Source organism: Coturnix japonica, chromosome 4 (genome assembly GCF_054131305.1).
Source record: "Coturnix japonica strain WE chromosome 4, WE-NBRP24, whole genome shotgun sequence".
Taxonomy (NCBI): Eukaryota; Metazoa; Chordata; class Aves; order Galliformes; family Phasianidae; genus Coturnix; species Coturnix japonica.
This window is the reverse complement of record NC_140666.1, coordinates 16,846,639-16,864,817: the sequence shown is the minus strand read 5'-3', so window position 1 is coordinate 16,864,817 and position 18,179 is coordinate 16,846,639. Positions and strand designations below refer to the sequence as shown.

Here is an 18,179-nt window from a genome sequence, read left to right as displayed (position 1 = left end):
TAAAAATGGAACTATGGCTCTGAAACAGACAGTTTCTTCATAGCTCTGTAACTTTGCTGTTGTCCTGACAGCTAAATCTCCAGCCCAAATTTGTTGTTGTTTTTGCTCTGTTTTCTGGTAGCAGCTATTTAATGCGGGTAGGTTTTACCAATTCTACAAATGTCATTGGCATTTCAGTCTGGACTTAAAAGATATTGAGGGCAGATTTGCAAGTTGTTAAATCACTGAATGATAGTTTTTCATGAATAGCAGAAAATGCATTCACCAAAATTCATTGAAAAGAATCCAAAGGTTTTCTGAATGTGGACTGCTTGTAAACCTGCATTATAATGTCCTCTGGGGCTCTGCGCAGCCGAGAACAATGCCTTTACATGTCAGCATTAATAATTTTCTTGCTGATTAAAGCACAAATATAAAATATTCATACTTTTAACATCCACACAATCAGCCTGAAGAAGCATCTTGTCTCACTGGAAGATGATGAAGCGTGGAAGAATTACATGACTTGAGTGAATGACTGTCCTTTCTATAGGCATGTTCAGTGAAAGTCTCCTACTAATCATCCAGTTCCTTTTCAGTTTCTGTCAGAAATAAGTAAAAATATTTGTCATCATCTGAATCTTAACAAAAACGGTGGTGTTTAGATTTCAGGTTATCTGCTTAAGCTATTAAGACCCCAGAAAGTCAGGTACAGGGGTATCAATTTTGTCCATGAATTAATTTTTCCATCATTTTTAGCCTTCAGTAGTGCCATAACAAAAGGAACTTCTGGTTGCTACTGACCTCTGGCTCCATTCACCAATCTGTGGGTAACTGTAGAATCTGAGTGCTTGGTTTCATATTCCACCTCTCCTTTGCAAAGGAAAAGGAGAAAGAGATGAGGCAATCCTGTCAAATATACTCGGTGCTGGCAAGAGAAGAGTTATCTGGAGGTATGTACTCACGCTGCTTAAATTAAAATGAATAAATTTTCACAGAGGATGAAGCTTTCCTGTTCAGACCTCTCTGTTCTTTGTTCTTCAGGCAGATCAAGAGTTGCAGGACATCAGCCAGAGGGATAGGCACTGTTTTACTTAACCACTCGTGGTCAAATCATCAGTGTTAACATCAGGCAGTGGTATGTGAAAGACAAAAAGTGAAGAAAGTGTTTGAAATAGTGCGGTGTCATTTAAAGTAATCATTACAATACCTGTTTGATTGCATCATTATGCTCTGGGTGTCTGCCTCTTACCTGGAGTGCCACAAAACTCCACAGTTCTTTGGAATGTTTGTGTTCTTAGCTGAAGGGCAAAGGGCAGCAAGCCTGGTCTTCTGCTAGTTATGGTGATTGTGATGTGCTACTTCCCTGTCAGGTATAAACGTTTTAAATGGATGTGCATTGTGGTGCTTTGGCTTTTGTACATTCTTTCTGATTCGGTGCTGTGACTTGTTGTTGGGAATTGAATCCATGTTGTTTGCTTTGAGGCCAAAGTCCACAGTGTGGACAGGTGTAGAGTAAGTTTCCCAGTGGTTCTAAATCTAGTTAAGCATGTTCCTTTTAGCTACAGAATGTAGGTTTTAGAGACCTAAGGTTGGGATTTGAGTTCTTAGTTATTTTTTTAATACTTCAGTCAGAGGCAGATTTTGTTGGTTTTGCATGTGTGTATGTAGTGTTAATTATAAGTAGATTTCATCAATTTAATGGTAAGCTGGACATGGTGTTTATGGCCTACACTTTCTTAGGGATGAGTATTAATTCACTTGAAGAATTTTCTTTTATGTTGTTCTTTGCTGAACTAGCCACTACTATGAAGAGTACTATTGGGTGCAGGTTGGCATTCATGTGGATATACTGAAAGTAATGAAGAAGTGATGCTGTTCACCGTCACCTTTGTGCCTGAAGTTTCTTCCAATTTACTAGCAGGCAGGGTTTTCTTATGTTAGTTCTATTGAAACTGTATTATGGGCAAGAATGTATGTTTGGTCCACCCATGGCTTTAATATTGCGGTGCTGAATGGTTCTATAGTGGGGTTATTGCTGAGGTGCCTTATTGGTTGCGGATGAGGACAATGGTGCTGCATCAGGGATTTCTGCTGCCCGTTTGACACTCTGTGTCCACCTGTGCTTTTGTATCCTCTTTGGAATGTTTATTCATAGCGGGAAGTAACAGCCAGCGAAGTTGGAGACGAGGCTGGCCTTCCATTGTTCGGGGGAGCACAAACGCCCCTTAGTGCCGCTCGCTCCTCAATCTGTCAGGGACAACAAGTACTTTACCCCCGAATCGCGGTGTGACGGTGCCCGGCCGTGACCCTGAGGCGCGGAGCCGCCGTCCCGTCCCTCGATGCCGGGCCCTGAGCCCCGCGCCGGCCTCGAGGGCGGAACGAGCGCGGGCGGCGGGGGAACCGGCTCCGCGGCGTCTCCCCCGGCCCCATCGTGGCGCTCGTCCCGCCCGGGCCCCCTCCCCGCTCCCCCCGCCGCGCACAGGCGCGCTCGGCGGCGCGGGCAGAGCGAGGGCAGCGGCCTCGGCGCGGCGGGTGCGCCTGCTCAACGCGCGGGGCCCGCTGCGGCGCGCAGTGACGTGCGGCGGCCGCGGCGAGGCCGGCATCGAGCGGGCGGCGGGGGGGGAGGGGAGGGGAGCGGAGCAGGCCGCGCGCGCTCGCGCCCCGCCGCCCGGCCCAGCCCGTGATTGGTGCGGGCCCGGCGGAGCCGAATGCCAGGCCCGGGCCGCGACGGCGGCGGAGTCCTGCGGGCCGAGCCCCCCCGCTCCCGCCGCCCGACGCCGGGGCGCAGCCCGCCGCGAGGAGCCGCGCAGGTGAGCGGAGGCGGCGGGGCCGGGGACCGCGGGGGGGCGGTGAGGCCGCGGCCGAGGCCTGCGAAGGGTCCTCGAGCGCCGGGCTCCGGCGCGGGGGGGGGGGGGGCAGCGCCGAGCCGGGCGGACGGGAGGTGCCCGCGGGCCGCGCGGCCCTTTGCGGGCGGCCAGAAAATGGCGGAAAACAAAATGTCGGCCGGCGGGGCGGGGAAGGCGGCGGCTCGGCGGGACAGGGGTTATCCCCGCCTCCACGGCCCGCCGCCGCCGCGGGACGGGAGCCCGGAGGCGGCCCGGGGCGCTGCCGTGGGGGCCGCCGTGCCCATGGGAGCCCTCGGGCGGCGTCGGGCCCCGGGCTGCGGGCGGCGTCCCGCGGGGTCCTTTGTCTCGGCGGCTCCGCGCTCCCGCTCCGCCCTCAGCCGCCGCCGCGCAGCCACGATCGGAGCGCGGGGACGGGGCGCTGCCCACCGACAGAGCGCGATCACGACGCCCGGCGGCGCGCCCGGGACGCGGACACGCGCAGCGCTCCGCAACCGCGCAGCCCCGGCGCTGCAGTGCTGCCATGCACTGCCCGGTACTGCACTGCACTGTACTGCACTGCACTGCCTGCCCTGTACTGCCCTGTACTGCACTGCACTACCTGCCCTCGGGCGGGAGCTGCCGGCGGGGATGAGCGTCTGTATCCCCTGCTCACTGGGGCGCGATCGGGTGACGGGCCGGTGTTTCGCCGTCTTTGTCATTTCAATGTCTTGGTGGATGGGTGATCGCAATAAAGGACTTTCAAACGGACACGATACGTTCGCTGTAACAGCCGGTCTTTTTGTGCCGAGGGTTCGCGCTGTGCTCCGTGTTGCCGTCTGTTGTGTTTCTGCCCGAGCAGAACGTTTCTCGTTCCACTCTGTGGGTTGCTGCGTTACAAGTTGACAAGGAAAACACAGCTGAAATATTTTCGAGGGAAGATAATTCCTTTTTGTTGATACTGAATTGTAAGAGATGGGAGAATCGGAGAACATCTGCTTTGAATTTCTCAGCTACATCTGAGTTTGTTTACTGTGTTCCATTGGAACACTCCTGTAGCTGAGCTTCAGTCGAACCAAATGTCACGTGCAGCCCAGGAGGATCTGCAGCTCCTGGCCAAGTGCAGTGCTGCGTTTTACTTCATTATATGAAAACACCACTTCAATATTAATGAGAGGAATTACACTGTTCCAAAGGAGAACTGAAGGGCTGACCATCAGGCGTGCGTTGTATGACAACGCATCGCAGTACATCAGCATATATGCACGAAGTGATGTGAAGTGTGGCGGTCCCAAATGCTAAACGTTAGCTTTGGTTTTACAAATAGCGTTTGCAGGGGTTTACATATCGTTCCTGTCTCCAGATGGAGGGGTCCTGGGTTCCCTTTTTGTTGTGCAGTGCATTGCCTGGTCTCAAGCAAGACAGCATGCTGCAATTACAGCAGTGAGCGCGTTACTGAGTGTTCTGAAGTGACATTATTTTATCACTAATGAAGCATTTTGCAGCATTTTGTCCATAAATACATAAAGGAGAGAAGGGAGAGGAAAAACTTGATGTCACAATGGGTTCGTGGAGGTGAGGGGTGGATAAACACAGGGCTACGGCAGGGGCCAAAGTTGAGGCTTTCTGGCTTATTTCTCAATGTCCTTTTTTAAAGCGTGTGATTGGAACACGTCTGTAGTTGTGTGGGTGTGAAATGCTGTGTGTTACAGAAGGAAGCTGTGAAGAACCACAGGTCATCAATGTGCTGTGTTTCTGTGCTGCTTGTAAGAACAGGGTTTGTGCAGATATGTAGCGTGTGAAATCATCTGCGTTACTGAGATCCGTGAGGGAAAAATACCAATTATTGCAAACTGCCAGCCCTATCTGTTAATTGTCCAAGCATTAGCAACAAGGGGTCTCCCTGCTGGCATTGTATTCCTTCTAAATCCAAAATCAGGTACCAGAAAATCTCTGATTTAATATCTGGTGCAGCTCTGCCCTTTGCCTGCACTGAGGGATCATGAAGGTGTGCTTGCAGTGCTTGGATGCCAGTTGCATCAAGCAGGTACAGCTCTGCATGTTCCCTGCCAGCACATCTTAGTCCATCTCGGGTGTGATGGGATGTTGGAGTGTGCTGTATTAGTTCTGCATTCGCTCCATCAGATGGGCTGTTTATGGTCTAGAATGATATCTTCAGAAACGCTGTATAATAAATTCTGTAGGAAGAAATACATTCATCTTTTTCCCTCTCTAACGATTTGCGTCGTAGATTTCAAGACTATTAGAGACAAGTAGATTTAAAAGGTGTTAAAAGGGAGATGCTGACTGTGGGTGATAACAGTTCTTTGGTTCTTTTGTGTCCTCAGTTAAGTTGGAACCTCCCAGGAGTGGAACACTTACTGTTGCTTGAAACCTCCATCTTTGTGGGCTGCTTGCTGCTTCCTCACCTGAGGACCTCAAGAGTATAAAAAGAATGACATCTGCTCAGTTCCTTCCTTGATGATGAAGATACAGTAAGCATGGGTCACCTTTTCTACGTTTTTATTTTGTCTGTCTAATATCGGTTGTTACTGTTTTGTGTTTCTTTGTGTTAGATAAATTGGGAAGCAGAAGCCCCTGAGCATTAAAGAGCCAAAATAACAAAGCAGGTGTGAAAAAACAAAAGCGAGGAATCTAAAGATGTAACAGCAGGAATTTTACAGCTGGTTGGTGGGTCTGCTCTGTCAGAAGCTGTACAGGACTTTGTACACCAGAGGGACGTTGCAGATGGCTGTGTAGGACCGGCTTTCTACTGGCTGCAGAAATGAGGTGGCACAGAAGGGATAGCGCTTTGAAGATCAGATTTCTAAAATAATGAGATAATTTTATGAATGTCGTCAACCAACGTGGATAACCCTGGGCTGGTGAATGGAGATGCTGATGCAGAAGTCAGGTCAGCACTGTTGTTTCTTCTGCAAAGTCCTGTGACAGTGGAGATGCTGCACTGCCATTTCTTACACAGGTCTCCTGCTGCTGCACTGGGGAGCTTTGCACTGTGTGCTCACACCTAACCACACGTGGCTGAAATCTTATGCTAGGTCTTGTGTTGGACTGGTTTTTAGTGATACAGAGGGGCTCATGCACAGCCACTGAAAATCTGCTTCAGCACTTCTGTTCTTGTCAATCCAGTGCACAGGGCAGCTTTTTTCAAAACTTAATTGCAGTTTAACCTGTTTAATGAAAGCTGCACATGAAAAAATGGATAGAGGTTTGAGATAGTTGATAGATAGAAAATCATGAAAGAATCTGAATAACTGGGTCTCTGTGCAGCTCTCTGCTCTCCTCAGTGCACTCTGCCCCATGCTGCCATCTTGGCCAGCCCTGATAAGGGTATCCAGAGGCACAGCACAAGTGGCTCTTTGTGCGTGGCTGCTGGTGCAGGTTGGTAGGGTCAGCCCTGGAGGTGGTCATCCTGCTCCAGTGACTTCAGATTGTTGCTTGTCCACGCTGTCACCTGTGGTTTATTTCCAGTAAAGGTAACAGTCTTCATGGCAAATTTCTGCTTCCAGATAGTAGTTACACTTCATCAGGTTGTTGCTTCATAATATGCATTACATGTTTTGTTAGGGTGGACTGATGCTACTGCCAATATTGCTTGTGAACGTGAGCTGTTACTCTATGGAGAATGGCCTCACAACACTGCAAAACTTGACGTTCAGTTTGTGTTGGGGAAATTGAAGGTTGTGACATTTCTTGTACTTACTACTCCGACAAGTAAAGTCAAAGTCTATTCCTCTACATGTTGAAGATGAGCAAAAAGAACTTCTTTGTTTATTTATACAGATTACAAACAGAACTGTTCTAGGCCAGAGATTTACATAGAAAAAGAACTACTAACATGTTTGATTTCACTTGCATGAATAATTCTTTTGAGTTCTGCACAATTATTTACAGATGGAAACATTTGCAGGATATTAGGTCACAAAGCATAAAGCTGTGGGAAGAAAGCAAAGTGAGTTGTATGAAGTGCTGCTTGTTTTTTCTTGAACTTGTGGATAAATACATTTCTGTTAGTCAGTGTGACACACGAATCCAGTAAAGCTGACGAACACAGTGGTGCTGTGGTTAACAAATTCTGGTTTTGCTTTTGCAGTTATTTGTGAATGAATTTAGCTGAATATGGATCCGGGTGGTGGAAGTCTTGGATTGCAAACACAAGAATCCAAAATGCCTCACGCCATGATTATGCAGGACTTCGGTAAACGTTTTATTTGTTAAACATTAACTAACAATACCAAAACTGTTTTTAGTTTTGCAGTATGTTTGCGAGTGATCATAAGATGTGAAGTTGACTAATACAACAGTGATGTTTGTATGGCTTTTTGGAGAAATTTCAAAGTATAAGATGGTGTGTAATGAGGCTTTGTATGCTCTGATTGCTCATCACCTATCCCAAAAAATTGAGGTAACTTCAAAAAACAACAACAGCCATCTGTGGTTCAGAGAGCTGTAGATGGGACAGATGTTGTACGCAGCTCAGTGCTTTTATAGTGTGTGCCTCTGCTTGAAATACCACTGCCCGGCTGTTACACCTGTGTGCTGCTACAGGTACAGCTGAGCTTTTGTTGGTTGCCTTGATTACTGTCTCCAGCTCTCACTTAGGAGGTGTAAATGAGGTGGAAAATAAAATCTTTGTGTGTCAACAAGTAACTTTCTAGGTAGGCAACAATTTACAGATGTAGCTGAATCTGTAATTAATTAATGTCTTTCACAAAGTGCCAAAATAATTGCATTTGCAATACAGTGTTGAATAATTCTGATATTTTTTTCACTCTTATGAGTGAATGTTTTACTCACTAAGATTAAATCTGCTATTTCAGGGTTCATTACAGTAATTCTTTTCCTTTTTTCAATAGAAAAGTAGCTTTCAGATAATGACTGAAAAGCTTTGTGCTTCTAGATATTGATTGCAGTGTGGCAAGTTGTTGAAAATTGGTCTATAAATATGGCATATGATAGAATACTTAATTTTATCAAGACCCCTACAGTCTGAAGAGTCAGAGTCCTTTTATTGTAACAACCAAAGAATGTATTGTTAGCACATGGACTACCTTGAACAGTTTTTTTCTAGTGAGGTGCAAAGTGTAGAATGTTGAAAAATAACAGCTTTGCGTCTGGTTTACCTCACTCACACAATTATTCTGTTCCTTGGATAAACACTGCTAATGCAATAATTTTAACCTTTTTCTCCTCATTCCTAATTGTTCCATAGTGGCTGGAATGGCTGGCACTGCTCATATTGACGGAGATCATATTGTTGTGTCGGTCCCTGAAGCTGTCCTTGTTTCTGATGTTGTTACCGATGATGGAATAACTCTTGATCATGGCTTAGCAGCTGAAGTTGTGCAAGGACCTGACATCATCACTGAAACTGATGTTGTAACAGAGGGTGTCATTGTTCCTGATTCTGTTCTGGAAACTGATGTGGCTATTGAAGAAGCACTAGATACCAGTGATCATGTTCTGACTTCTGATCTAATAACAGAAGCTGTTAGAGTTCCTGATCAGGTGTTTGTGGCTGACCTTGTTACGGGTCCTGATGGACATTTGGAGCACGTGGTGCAAGACTCCGTGTCAGCAGCTGACTCACCTACAATGGTCTCAGAAGAAGTCCTTGTAACGAACTCAGATTCTGAAACAGTTGTTCAGGCAGCTGGTACTGTTCCTGGCTCTACAGTGACTATAAAAACAGAAGATGATGATGATGGCAAGAGTACATCTGAAGACTACTTAATGATATCTTGTAAGTTAAATAAAGCCAGACATGAACAGGAGGTTACCTTAAATAGAAGTGGTCTAGTGGAGAGGAACCACGTTAACTGGATCCTTGCTGCACTCTGTACTGAAGCTCTCCACTTTGCTCTTTCTTACTCTTGTCTGGATTGGAGTTTGTGTAGTGAAAGTAGTTATCGCTGATACGGTGACCTAAATAATGATCTTCAAGCTGTTGAATGTATATGCTTCTGGTTCTGAAACTGATATTCCCCAAAAACATATAAAGGTTAAAAATTGCATAGGTTTTGAGTAGGCAACTTTTATTTATTTATTTATTTAACATACAGAGGCATAATGCTGCATTCTGTAGGTTTACAAAACAATGACATGTTGGGTTTGATCAGTAGAATCCAACAAAGAGGGCAGCTTTTTCAAGGTACTGGACTCTTTTTTACCTCTTGTCAACAAAACAGTGATTGTTTAGCTGCATTAAAAATAATTATTGCCATTTTCTTGCATGTCGTGCTGTTGTGGACACAACCTGACAGTAAGGAGTTGAGTACATTAACTGAGAAGCTTTCTATTAGTGGGAAGAGGCTGCCTACTTCACTAGGCTACCCCATCCAAACTTTGGAGGAAGCTGTATAGCTACGGGCTATGTGTTGAACAACCCTTTTTATTCAGTATAAGTTTACCATTCTGTGATTTCTGTAATGTCACATGTCACTAACAGAAGTTACAACTACTTTGGTAAAAGAGCCAAAAGAGTCCTCAGCCTAAAGGCAACATAAACCTACAACATAAAAAGTCCCATGTTTGTAAATAAAGGAACACCGTTCTTAGTCAGTTGTTTCACTGAAAAAATTCCTCCTTTCTGACAGAGTACTTACAATGAATTGTATTCTGTAGCCGTGATATTTCCAGCTGCACCTTTGTAATTGTAAGTAAAGTCATCTTTGGAATTCTTGTTAGATAGTTACGTGATTTGATTGTAACAGTCACTGTCCTTAGACAGGAGCATCTCAACCTTCAGTAGGTTACTTGGTGACCTCAATTGTGGCTGGTACGTACCTACTGTGATCAGGTGTGCTCAAGCCTGCTGATGGCTTTTCCAGTGTTTCTGAGCCAGTCTGAGACCCAGATTTAAGCAAATCACGTCTGCCTGTCTGTATAACTGAGATATGTCTGAGTAATCATGGTTGGAAGCTACATTATTAATCTGGAAATTTGTTTGAAAGTAATCAGGTGCACATTAAGAGAGGCTTTTTCCTCTATGAGGTTTTGAGGCTGTGTTGTGCTCTGTGTCAGCCAGAACCAACGAAGGATACGCTGCTGATTTTTATTTTCTGGTTTTTTTTTCAGCAAAAGTGAATCAGTCCCGTACAGTTCATTGGTTTCATGTTTTCTGTTTGTTTATGCTTTATAAATTGGCCATTAATCTGTTATGGGTCTGAAGACAGTCTCTGTGTACAGCAGATAAATACATCACTTTAACAAGCGTTTTAAAGACATTTTTATTTACTTACATTTTTAATTTCAAGGGTTCACCAAATATTGTAGAAAGTTAATTTTATGGCGTAGTTTATTTTAGGGTGTATTGATGGGGTTGAGTAACTTTTTGTACATTTTAACTTAAATCACTTCAAAATATTAAAGATTCATCGTATTTCTTACCTACCTCTTAGTGAAATTCAGAAGCTGAAAAGAGGGAGCTGCGCACAGTGGGACAGTTGTACCCTTGGGGAATATTCCAGCTGTGGAACACATTACGGGGAACAATATTAGAAGTGGATTTATATATATATATATTTATTTTAGAGTGTATAGCTGAGCTGAGTGTGAATGTTAACATTTTAGCTTATTCTTTTGCTGGGGATTTTGGCTTAAGTGTACAGAGAGGTAGTTTTTGGCACTGTCCCAGAGGTGAGGAATTCAGCTTTGCAAGCGTAAGACTGAAAATACTTGGGTTTGGTGCATTTATTGGGTATGCCATAGAATATGCACAATACCCCTATTTTAAATCTCTGGAATACCAACTGAGAAGGTATTTGTTTCAGAGGAAATAAATACAAGATGGATGCGCATGGTATGATCGCACATCCATCCATCTCTGTACTGAGATGTGAATATAATAAGCAGCGTGTCCCGTTTTGCCAGGGTGGGATTAGCACATGTATAGCTTAAAGCATCCCCTTTTTTGTTTTTCAGGTTTGCGATATTCAGACCCACAGGGGATTGCCAGCTCCCGACCCGTGCGTTGGCCCTGCATGCACTATGTTGGTGACCTCATACCCACCAAAGAGCAACTCTGGAGCTGGCCTTTAGGGGTAAGGTACTGTCACCGCCGCCTCCTTTTTAGTGTATTACAGTGCAGTGTTAAACGGTTTACTGAACATTTTAGTGTTAATACTCCTACACTGTGACTAATGGGATATAAAATAAATATATCAGACACTGGAAAAATATGAAAAATTGTAAAACCACTGGACTTATCTTGCCCTCATGTTATTCCTCGTGGGCTCCTATGGTGGGTGTGATATCACCAGCATAGTGCATGCTGAGGCATCACGTGAACCTGGAGCTGGCAATCCACGGTGAATCTGGACATCACACACCTGAAAACAGCTAAGGTAAGTTTAACATTAGAAGTGTGCTGAGTTTTCCTTTACACTTTGTTATTCTGGAGGATTCAGCGTATATTTATAAAAGCTTTCTGTTGCGTTATTTCAGTTAATTTTAAATGACAAGATAATAAATATGTGGTGCTTCTGGTGGGTGAGTCAGATGAGGAAAACACTTCCATATTCTTCTATATAGTAAGCATTCCTGTTCCTGGGAACTATCACTGGGAAAAGGCGTCGGTTATTTCAACATTGTTGGGATACCACTGTGTAATGAAGTCATATCACTTAGACCACAGAATATTTTCATGACCTTTGAAGAAAAAAAAAGCCCTCATGTTTTGCAACTTGACGAAGATTACGTGCCCTGCTGTGTTGTTTTTGCCAATTTAAATTTTGTTTTATAAAAACTGATTGAAACCACTAAGTTTAGTTTGTGTAAGATGGCAATCTAAGCAGTATCAGTTGTTCAGCCAGTGTCTTTTATTGCAGGCACTTACACAAACTGCAGCATCTCTTAGTGGTGGTCTGTGTCAGTAACAGTTCCTCAGCCCACTTGGTACTTTTCAAGTTTTCTTATTTCACCTTTACTTTCTCAGCAAAGTGATTGCAAAGGCTGTCTGTACACAGACATCCCGTTGTTTCCATAACTTTAGCTTAAACGTTAGACACTACTGATCTTTAAGAACACAGAGGATGTTCAGTGGTGTGAGACTCAGTGCTGATATTAAAAGTGCTGTTGTTTGTCCCTCTAAGACTGGACTTTATCCTTTTCTTTTCTCTTTTTTTTTTTTTTGAAGAACATTACAAATTTAAATTGCTGAAATACAGCACGTAAGCATGTGTACTATCTTCATGTGTTTTACACTAAATTTTTGAGTGAAAATCCTTAATCTGGTTTTTAAAAAAAGTTAAAATTGGAAACTCCTTTTATTCTTTATGTAATCTTTCTTGAGTCGCAGTTGGTGTCAAGGTAAGGCACTAATATTGTTTGCTTATTGATATGCTGTTTCACCAGGTGCAGTCTTCCAACTTTAGTTAAACAGTTGGGAATGTTTTCTGTGAAGGAAAGCTCAGCAGGAAGTTGCTGTACTGCTCCCAGTACTGAAATACCATTTTCTATGTGAAGCCAACACATTATGTTTATAAAATGCGCAAGTTTAGAAAAAGTTCATATTGTTTTAAGAATGGATTTGAAAATAACATTTCTACCCCTTGCCAATTCTAAGATTACAATGGCAGCGTGCAATTAGTGATTTTTAATACCCACCTTTAACTTCTCTTTCTGTGTTTTGGCAGTGCATCCAGTCATACAGCTGTTTGCACAGTCACCCCTGCCTTGTACTGTTAGTTACTCTGTTCCTTCAAAGACTTGTATATGCAGTGGGAACGTTCCTTGTACTAAAATTAAACGTGTGTTATTTTGAAGGATGTGGATAAGTTGTGGCAGGTGATGTTTGTGTGTTGTACTGTGTGTCAGCTTTTAACAGATAAGGGATTGATGGTGATGGTGTTGATTTTAGTAGAGTTTTAGAATGTTTTTAATTACAAAACAAAAACCTTTTTTTTTTTTTCTGAGGGTAATTTTACATCATTTCTACTGATCCAACTGGGACACACTGTGGCATTTCAGTCAGTCTGTTATTTACAGAATGAAGCAACTCAGGCCTAGGATTCTTTTTTTATTTTTAATATATTTTTCTGTTTCTATCAAGATAGAGAATAATATAAACTGTAATATTTAGAAGTTTTAAAAGGAAATACTTATTGATGCTTACCTACTTTATACCTAGCTGTGCTCTCAGTAACTTCTGTACTCTTCTGGTACAGTTCAAAATTTCTGAAATAAGTTTCCTCAATGTGTGGGTAGAAAATGGTTTAACTTGGATAGGTTTTTTATCCACGGAATCTTGTCTGTGAGTGGGAAGAGCTTAGTTTGGGATTGCTGTGGTGAATTTCTGCCCTGCTGCAGGAAAAGCAACTTGCTGTTTTTGTAATAGGTTCTGAACCATCTCACATGACTGCCTTGAGTATTAAGAAAAGCCTAAACTAATCCCAGTGTACCTCAGTACACCAGGCTGTAGCCTGAAGTAGTTAAAATCAGCTCTTCAAAGGCAGACATGGCAGCCCAGAGAGCAGGAAGCTTAGAGGGGCATTAGAGGGGAGTGCTGCAGCATCCCAAGGAGAGCCATCCTTTCCTCAGAAACATGGGTCCTCTACATCCACACGGAGTATGCTCACGGTCCTAGTCATGAAGCACTGTTTTCACATAAGTGTTAGTTAGTTTATCTTTTCCCCCCAGTATTTCACGTGATATATCCATGAATTGTAATTAATTCAGGTTTGGTTTACATTTTGTGGGATCCATCCCTGTTCAGAATATGTCTGTGGGTGTTGCATAGGCCTGTGCTGGCTGTCTACAGAGAAGTTAATTTTGTCCACTGACAGTAGTGTAGTATTATCTGGATTTACTTTCGTCTCATCTTTCAATCAGCTGCATGCTGCTATACAATAATCTTCATTAATTGGCATGTTTTCAAGTGGTAAAATTTGATAAAATCATAATTTCTTTTAGATTGAAGATGTAATGAAGTTTTTACGCATGTTTCTGTCACTGGAGTATAGTAAGGAGGATACCACCCTTGATTAGAGTATCTACTACTAAATCTTAGTCTCCAGTATTGAAGAGTAAAAAGCTTCTTGGAACTCTTGCACTGTAACAGGCAACCCTGGGCTAGTTTTTCACATTTTAGAGATATGTTTGATTTCACTTATTGATACATTTTTGCATCTGCAATGTAATAGTTTCAGGCAAAACTACGCACTTTGATGACAAGCTCCCTAATGTTCTTCACTTGGTAATTCATGAAATGGTTGCAGAGTTGCAACAAAACAAGTACTGAGCTTCTGGAAATTCTCGCAAGTGCCTTAAGATGAACTATTTTGTAAAGGCCCTTTATGTACACAAAACTTTACTATACGTGGTGATAGTAATGGAGAAAATCATGCTACTGGTAACTCTAACATGTGACAGTGTGTTTTTGAGCTTCACTGTTACTCTCTTATCTTTACAGTGGATGATGTTGGAGAAAAACTGGACCACATAGGAAGCGCTCCCTTGAAAATCAGTACCGAGGTGACAAATGATGAAGCGGCTAAAGATGATGGGTTTGGCTCTGAAGTTATCAAAGTATACATATTTAAAGCTGAAGCTGAAGATGATGTTGAAATAGGTACCTCTTTAAATTCTGTTTCTTCCAGTTGTATGAAGAAGTGTTTGTGCATCTTAATATCTTCTAATTCACTGACTTGTTCCTCAGTGTGATATTAGAAGGGATTGCCCATATGCTGATAAAGCATTAGTTTCATGTTCATTTTGACAAGCAATATTTATTTTCAGTGTTGAAATGTCATTTGTTTATGGCCAAACCCCAGGTACAGAAGTGGCTGAACAGCTGCACTTTTCTATAGATATTTATTTTCTCTGACTTTGCAGGAGAGAATGCTGTGAGTAACAAGCATACTTATAGTACTATGTTACTGGTAGCATTGGTCTATTGTGTGTCAGTGCACTGCAGTCTGTTGGGGACCAGTATGCTATATGTGATCCAGCTTGACTTTAGAAGCAATACAGTGATATTTCTTTGATTGTTCGTTTATGCCGATTGCAGTTTGAGGGTAGTCTTATGGGAGCATAATTCATGTTGCTGCCTCTTGTTCTAGCTGTGTGATATCGTACCCTCCTATATGGACTTAGTGGGCTGATGTTTTGGAATTGGCGTTAGTTCCACTGTCATATAATGACCAAATTCCTAAATTTCTTAAAAGTTCCTCTTATCACACATGGGATCTGACTTCTGCTGTCTGGTGATGGGGTTACCTGCTATGTTAGTTTGTCATTTTGGAAGCCGTTGCTTTCAAAAGCGTGAGTTTTATGCAGTAGCTTTGTTGTAAATAAAAAAGAAACACTTCAGTCTGAAATTAATGATGAGAATGGCTTTGTTTATGTGCACTTAAGGTGTTTGACTTCTTTTTTCAAGGTGGGACAGAAATTGTCACAGAGAGTGATTTTCACAATGGACATTCAGTAGCTGGAGTAATTGAACAAGGAAGTGTTGGTAGAATGCAGCGAGAAAAAATGGTTTACATGGCTGTTAAGGACTCTTCTCAGGAAGATGAAGATATTAGTAAGCATAATATGAAACATTTTTGTTTCTTGTGCTGTTTTGTACAACAATATAAGCATCATTCTCAAGGACTTTTTAAGTTTTTCTGAAGGATTCTTCAGCCTGAAGTAGTAGCAAACTAAGTTCATCTTCCCTAAAAATAAAGAGCAGGCTATAATTATTGTGAAGTGATGTGGATAAAACGCACTTTTTCATACTGTATGCCATCATTGCACTATTTATATTAAATTTAACATGTCCCTGGATGAAGTTAATGAGGTTCTCTGAATTTCTCTTTTTTTTTTTTACCTCTGTTTTCCTGTGTGAATTGCCATGTTTAATTCTCTTTCTGGCAAAGTGGCAAATAAATGTCATCATTTCAAAACTTGTAAATTTGTATACTTGAATTTGTATTTGTATTTATTGATACGTGTTTTCTCTCTTTAAGGAATGTCTGAATAAACAGTTATCCCCTAAGGGAAGGTGTGGCTCTAAATGCCAGAGGAAGAAAACTAATTTATAACTGGTATCAATAAGAGTGAAATCAAATTAAATGCAGGAGGATTTAAAATGTGCAGAATAAAATGTAAGATGTATTCTTCTCCTTTAACTCAGGCTGTGCTGAAATAGCAGATGAAGTTTACATGGAAGTTATTGTAGGTGAAGAAGAAGCTACATCACTTCCAGACACACAACTCGAAGAGACTGGTGTGAATAAAACTTTTGTTCCTGTTGCTTGGGCTGCTGCTTACGGTAGGAACCTCTATGCTTATTTCTTGACAATCCCTTTCATTATTTTTTTCCCAGTCTGGCTTCCAGAATCTACGTGCAAATGTCACAATTTTTCACTACTGGGTGGGGGTTTGGAGGCAGCTCCTTCAGGTCTTTTAGCAGCATCAGTCAGTGGAGCTCATAAAGTGCTGTGAAAAAATTCTTTTCCACGTAAATCACAACCTTTCATGTGTGAAGTCCTTGGCTTTTTGCAATTTAGATAGGAAAAAACAGTCTCTTTTGGTAGTGTTTTTTGTTTTTTACTCAGTGCTAGCTTGCCTAGCAGTTGTCATATTATTGTAGTGGTTGTTGTGCATGTAGTGAATGGATTGCTGTATGTTGAGTTATACGAAATAGGAAGGAAAGCTGCTTGGAAAACTTTGATACCATTGTTCTTAATACCAGCTTGGATGTACAGTGCATGTGGGTTTTTTGACGATTGATATAGTCATCTGTTAAGGATTTCACAAAAGCAAGAATAACCTTAAGTATTTTATATTCACTAGGAGAAAGGGGAAATACCTTTAAAAAATAGAAGAGATTTGTAAATTTGTCCCCGATAAGTTCTGTTTACGTAGCATGTTTTAAACCTGGTAGTCTTTTGGATCAGAAATGAGAAAAACAAAACATGTCTTCTGTAGCTGTTTTACTTCGTAGAAGTAACAAGATTTATTGCAAATTCTGAATATTCTCTGATTTAAGGTTTATTCTTTCCTAGGATTTTGGCATGTTAAATTTTATATTAAAGAGTATCAGATCATCAATGGCTTGTATATAAGTAAGCAAATTAGATGGTTTAGATTCAGAAATAGACATTCTGTTTCTGAGCACAGTAGCTGGGCTTGATGAAGTGTTTATAAAGCACCAGGCTTTGGCATGTAGCAGTAAGCACCTTCAATCCAAAATGAGGAATACACTCTTAGTATTACTTCTTCATCTCATAGAATAGGACAGAGTAATGTCTGGTAGGGTGGAAGTCCTTTTGTCTGCCAAGTTCTGCCCCATCAGGACAAAGTACTTTGATCTCAGGAACAAACTGTGGAATGACAGCATAGTAAGCATGCAAACACATCTTCAGTGATTATTTAAGTACTGACAAGATGTGATCTTTATTTCCTGGTGAACATAATTGCAAAATACTGAACTGATGTGAACTGCATGGCTCATTTCGGACACTATTGAGTAGTTACTTGAGTTAGTTTTCTCTCATTCTTGGACTTTCAAAACCATCATCTTTAAAAAGAACTTTAATTTATAATGACTGAAATACCATTTTCTGCAGGAGATGACAGAAGACTACCCAGAAGATATGAAGATGGTCAAGCGGCAGGTAAGGGCATGTAAATATGCTGTGTAGACCTTTACAAGAAACTCATTGTCTTTAAAACACTACACATTAATGTGTCGTAGTTCTTCTGATCAGAGAATGCAAAAAATTACCCATAGAGCATAAGCTGAAGAACTGCATAGTATTTCTCTTCTATTTTGAAATGAAAACAGTTGTGTAAGTGTTGTGGGCCTTCAAATTGGGTGGGGAAGTCATTGGTTGTGTATGGTTTGTAGTTGGAGCAGAGATCATGCAGTTGCTGGGAAGTAAAATCAAGTTAGATAGGTAAGAGAAAGTAACCGGCATAACTGGTCAGAAATTAAGATTCTGAGAGTACAAGATATCAAAAAATGTACTTGAAAATTAATAATCTTTTAAACAATCAAGTTCTTGAGTTTGGCCAACAACAAAGGCAGTGCTTTATATTGGCACTCTTAAAATTAAAACATCTTTGCTGAAGAGGAATGGGTGACCTGTTATGTTTTAAAGTAGAAGTGTTGTTGCTGTGCAATTCCAGTCATCAGTCCCAAAGAAAATAATTGTTTAAGATTTTTTATGGTGTCTAATTTTTGTTTCTAGGGAATAACTTGGATACACGATTAGAAAACAAAAACGGTAATGCAACACAATACCTGCAGATTTGTGATAGCATTAGCACTAATAGAGTGCTAAAACAAAAAACCAAGAAAAGGAGGAGAGGAGAGGCCAGGCAATGGCAAACAGGTAAACACTGTATGGCTATGTGTGCTCTCAC

At 41.9% G+C, this 18,179-nt stretch overlaps 1 protein-coding gene and 1 long non-coding RNA gene across 21 annotated transcripts in view; one reads left to right on the top strand and one right to left on the bottom strand.

Moving 5' to 3' along the window:
• Positions 1-445: 445 nt before the first annotated feature.
• On the bottom strand, positions 446-1,083 carry LOC116653344 (uncharacterized). Its single transcript, XR_004306949.2, has 3 exons — positions 945-1,083; positions 784-852; positions 446-581 (listed from the first exon to the last, which is right to left on the bottom strand). It is a non-coding gene; the product is annotated as an uncharacterized LOC116653344 (long non-coding RNA).
• Positions 575-18,179, top strand: part of ZNF711 (ZFX family zinc finger ZNF711) — a 33,267-nt gene continuing 15,662 nt past the window's right edge. For 13 of the 20 annotated variants that reach the window (XR_014945168.1, XR_014945165.1, XR_014945164.1 and 10 more), the window contains exons 1-9: positions 2,652-2,792; positions 5,153-5,299; positions 6,919-7,023; positions 8,038-8,568; positions 14,236-14,394; positions 15,202-15,348; positions 15,943-16,080; positions 17,381-17,428; positions 18,005-18,148. Coding sequence is in view for 13 of the 20 variants with exons in the window: in XM_085544616.1 (XP_085400742.1) it covers positions 6,945-7,023; positions 8,038-8,568; positions 14,236-14,394; positions 15,202-15,348; positions 15,943-16,080; positions 17,381-17,428; positions 18,005-18,148 (1,246 nt within the window). In the remaining 7 variants the exon portion in view is untranslated. Of the gene's footprint in view, positions 1,118-2,651; positions 2,793-5,152; positions 5,300-5,380; positions 5,719-6,918; positions 7,024-8,037; positions 8,569-10,885; positions 11,171-14,235; positions 14,395-15,201; positions 15,349-15,942; positions 16,081-17,380; positions 17,429-18,004; positions 18,149-18,179 lie in introns of those variants that run through there. The other 7 variants (XM_085544614.1, XM_015860320.3, XM_085544609.1 and 4 more) reach the window with 6 other exon arrangements.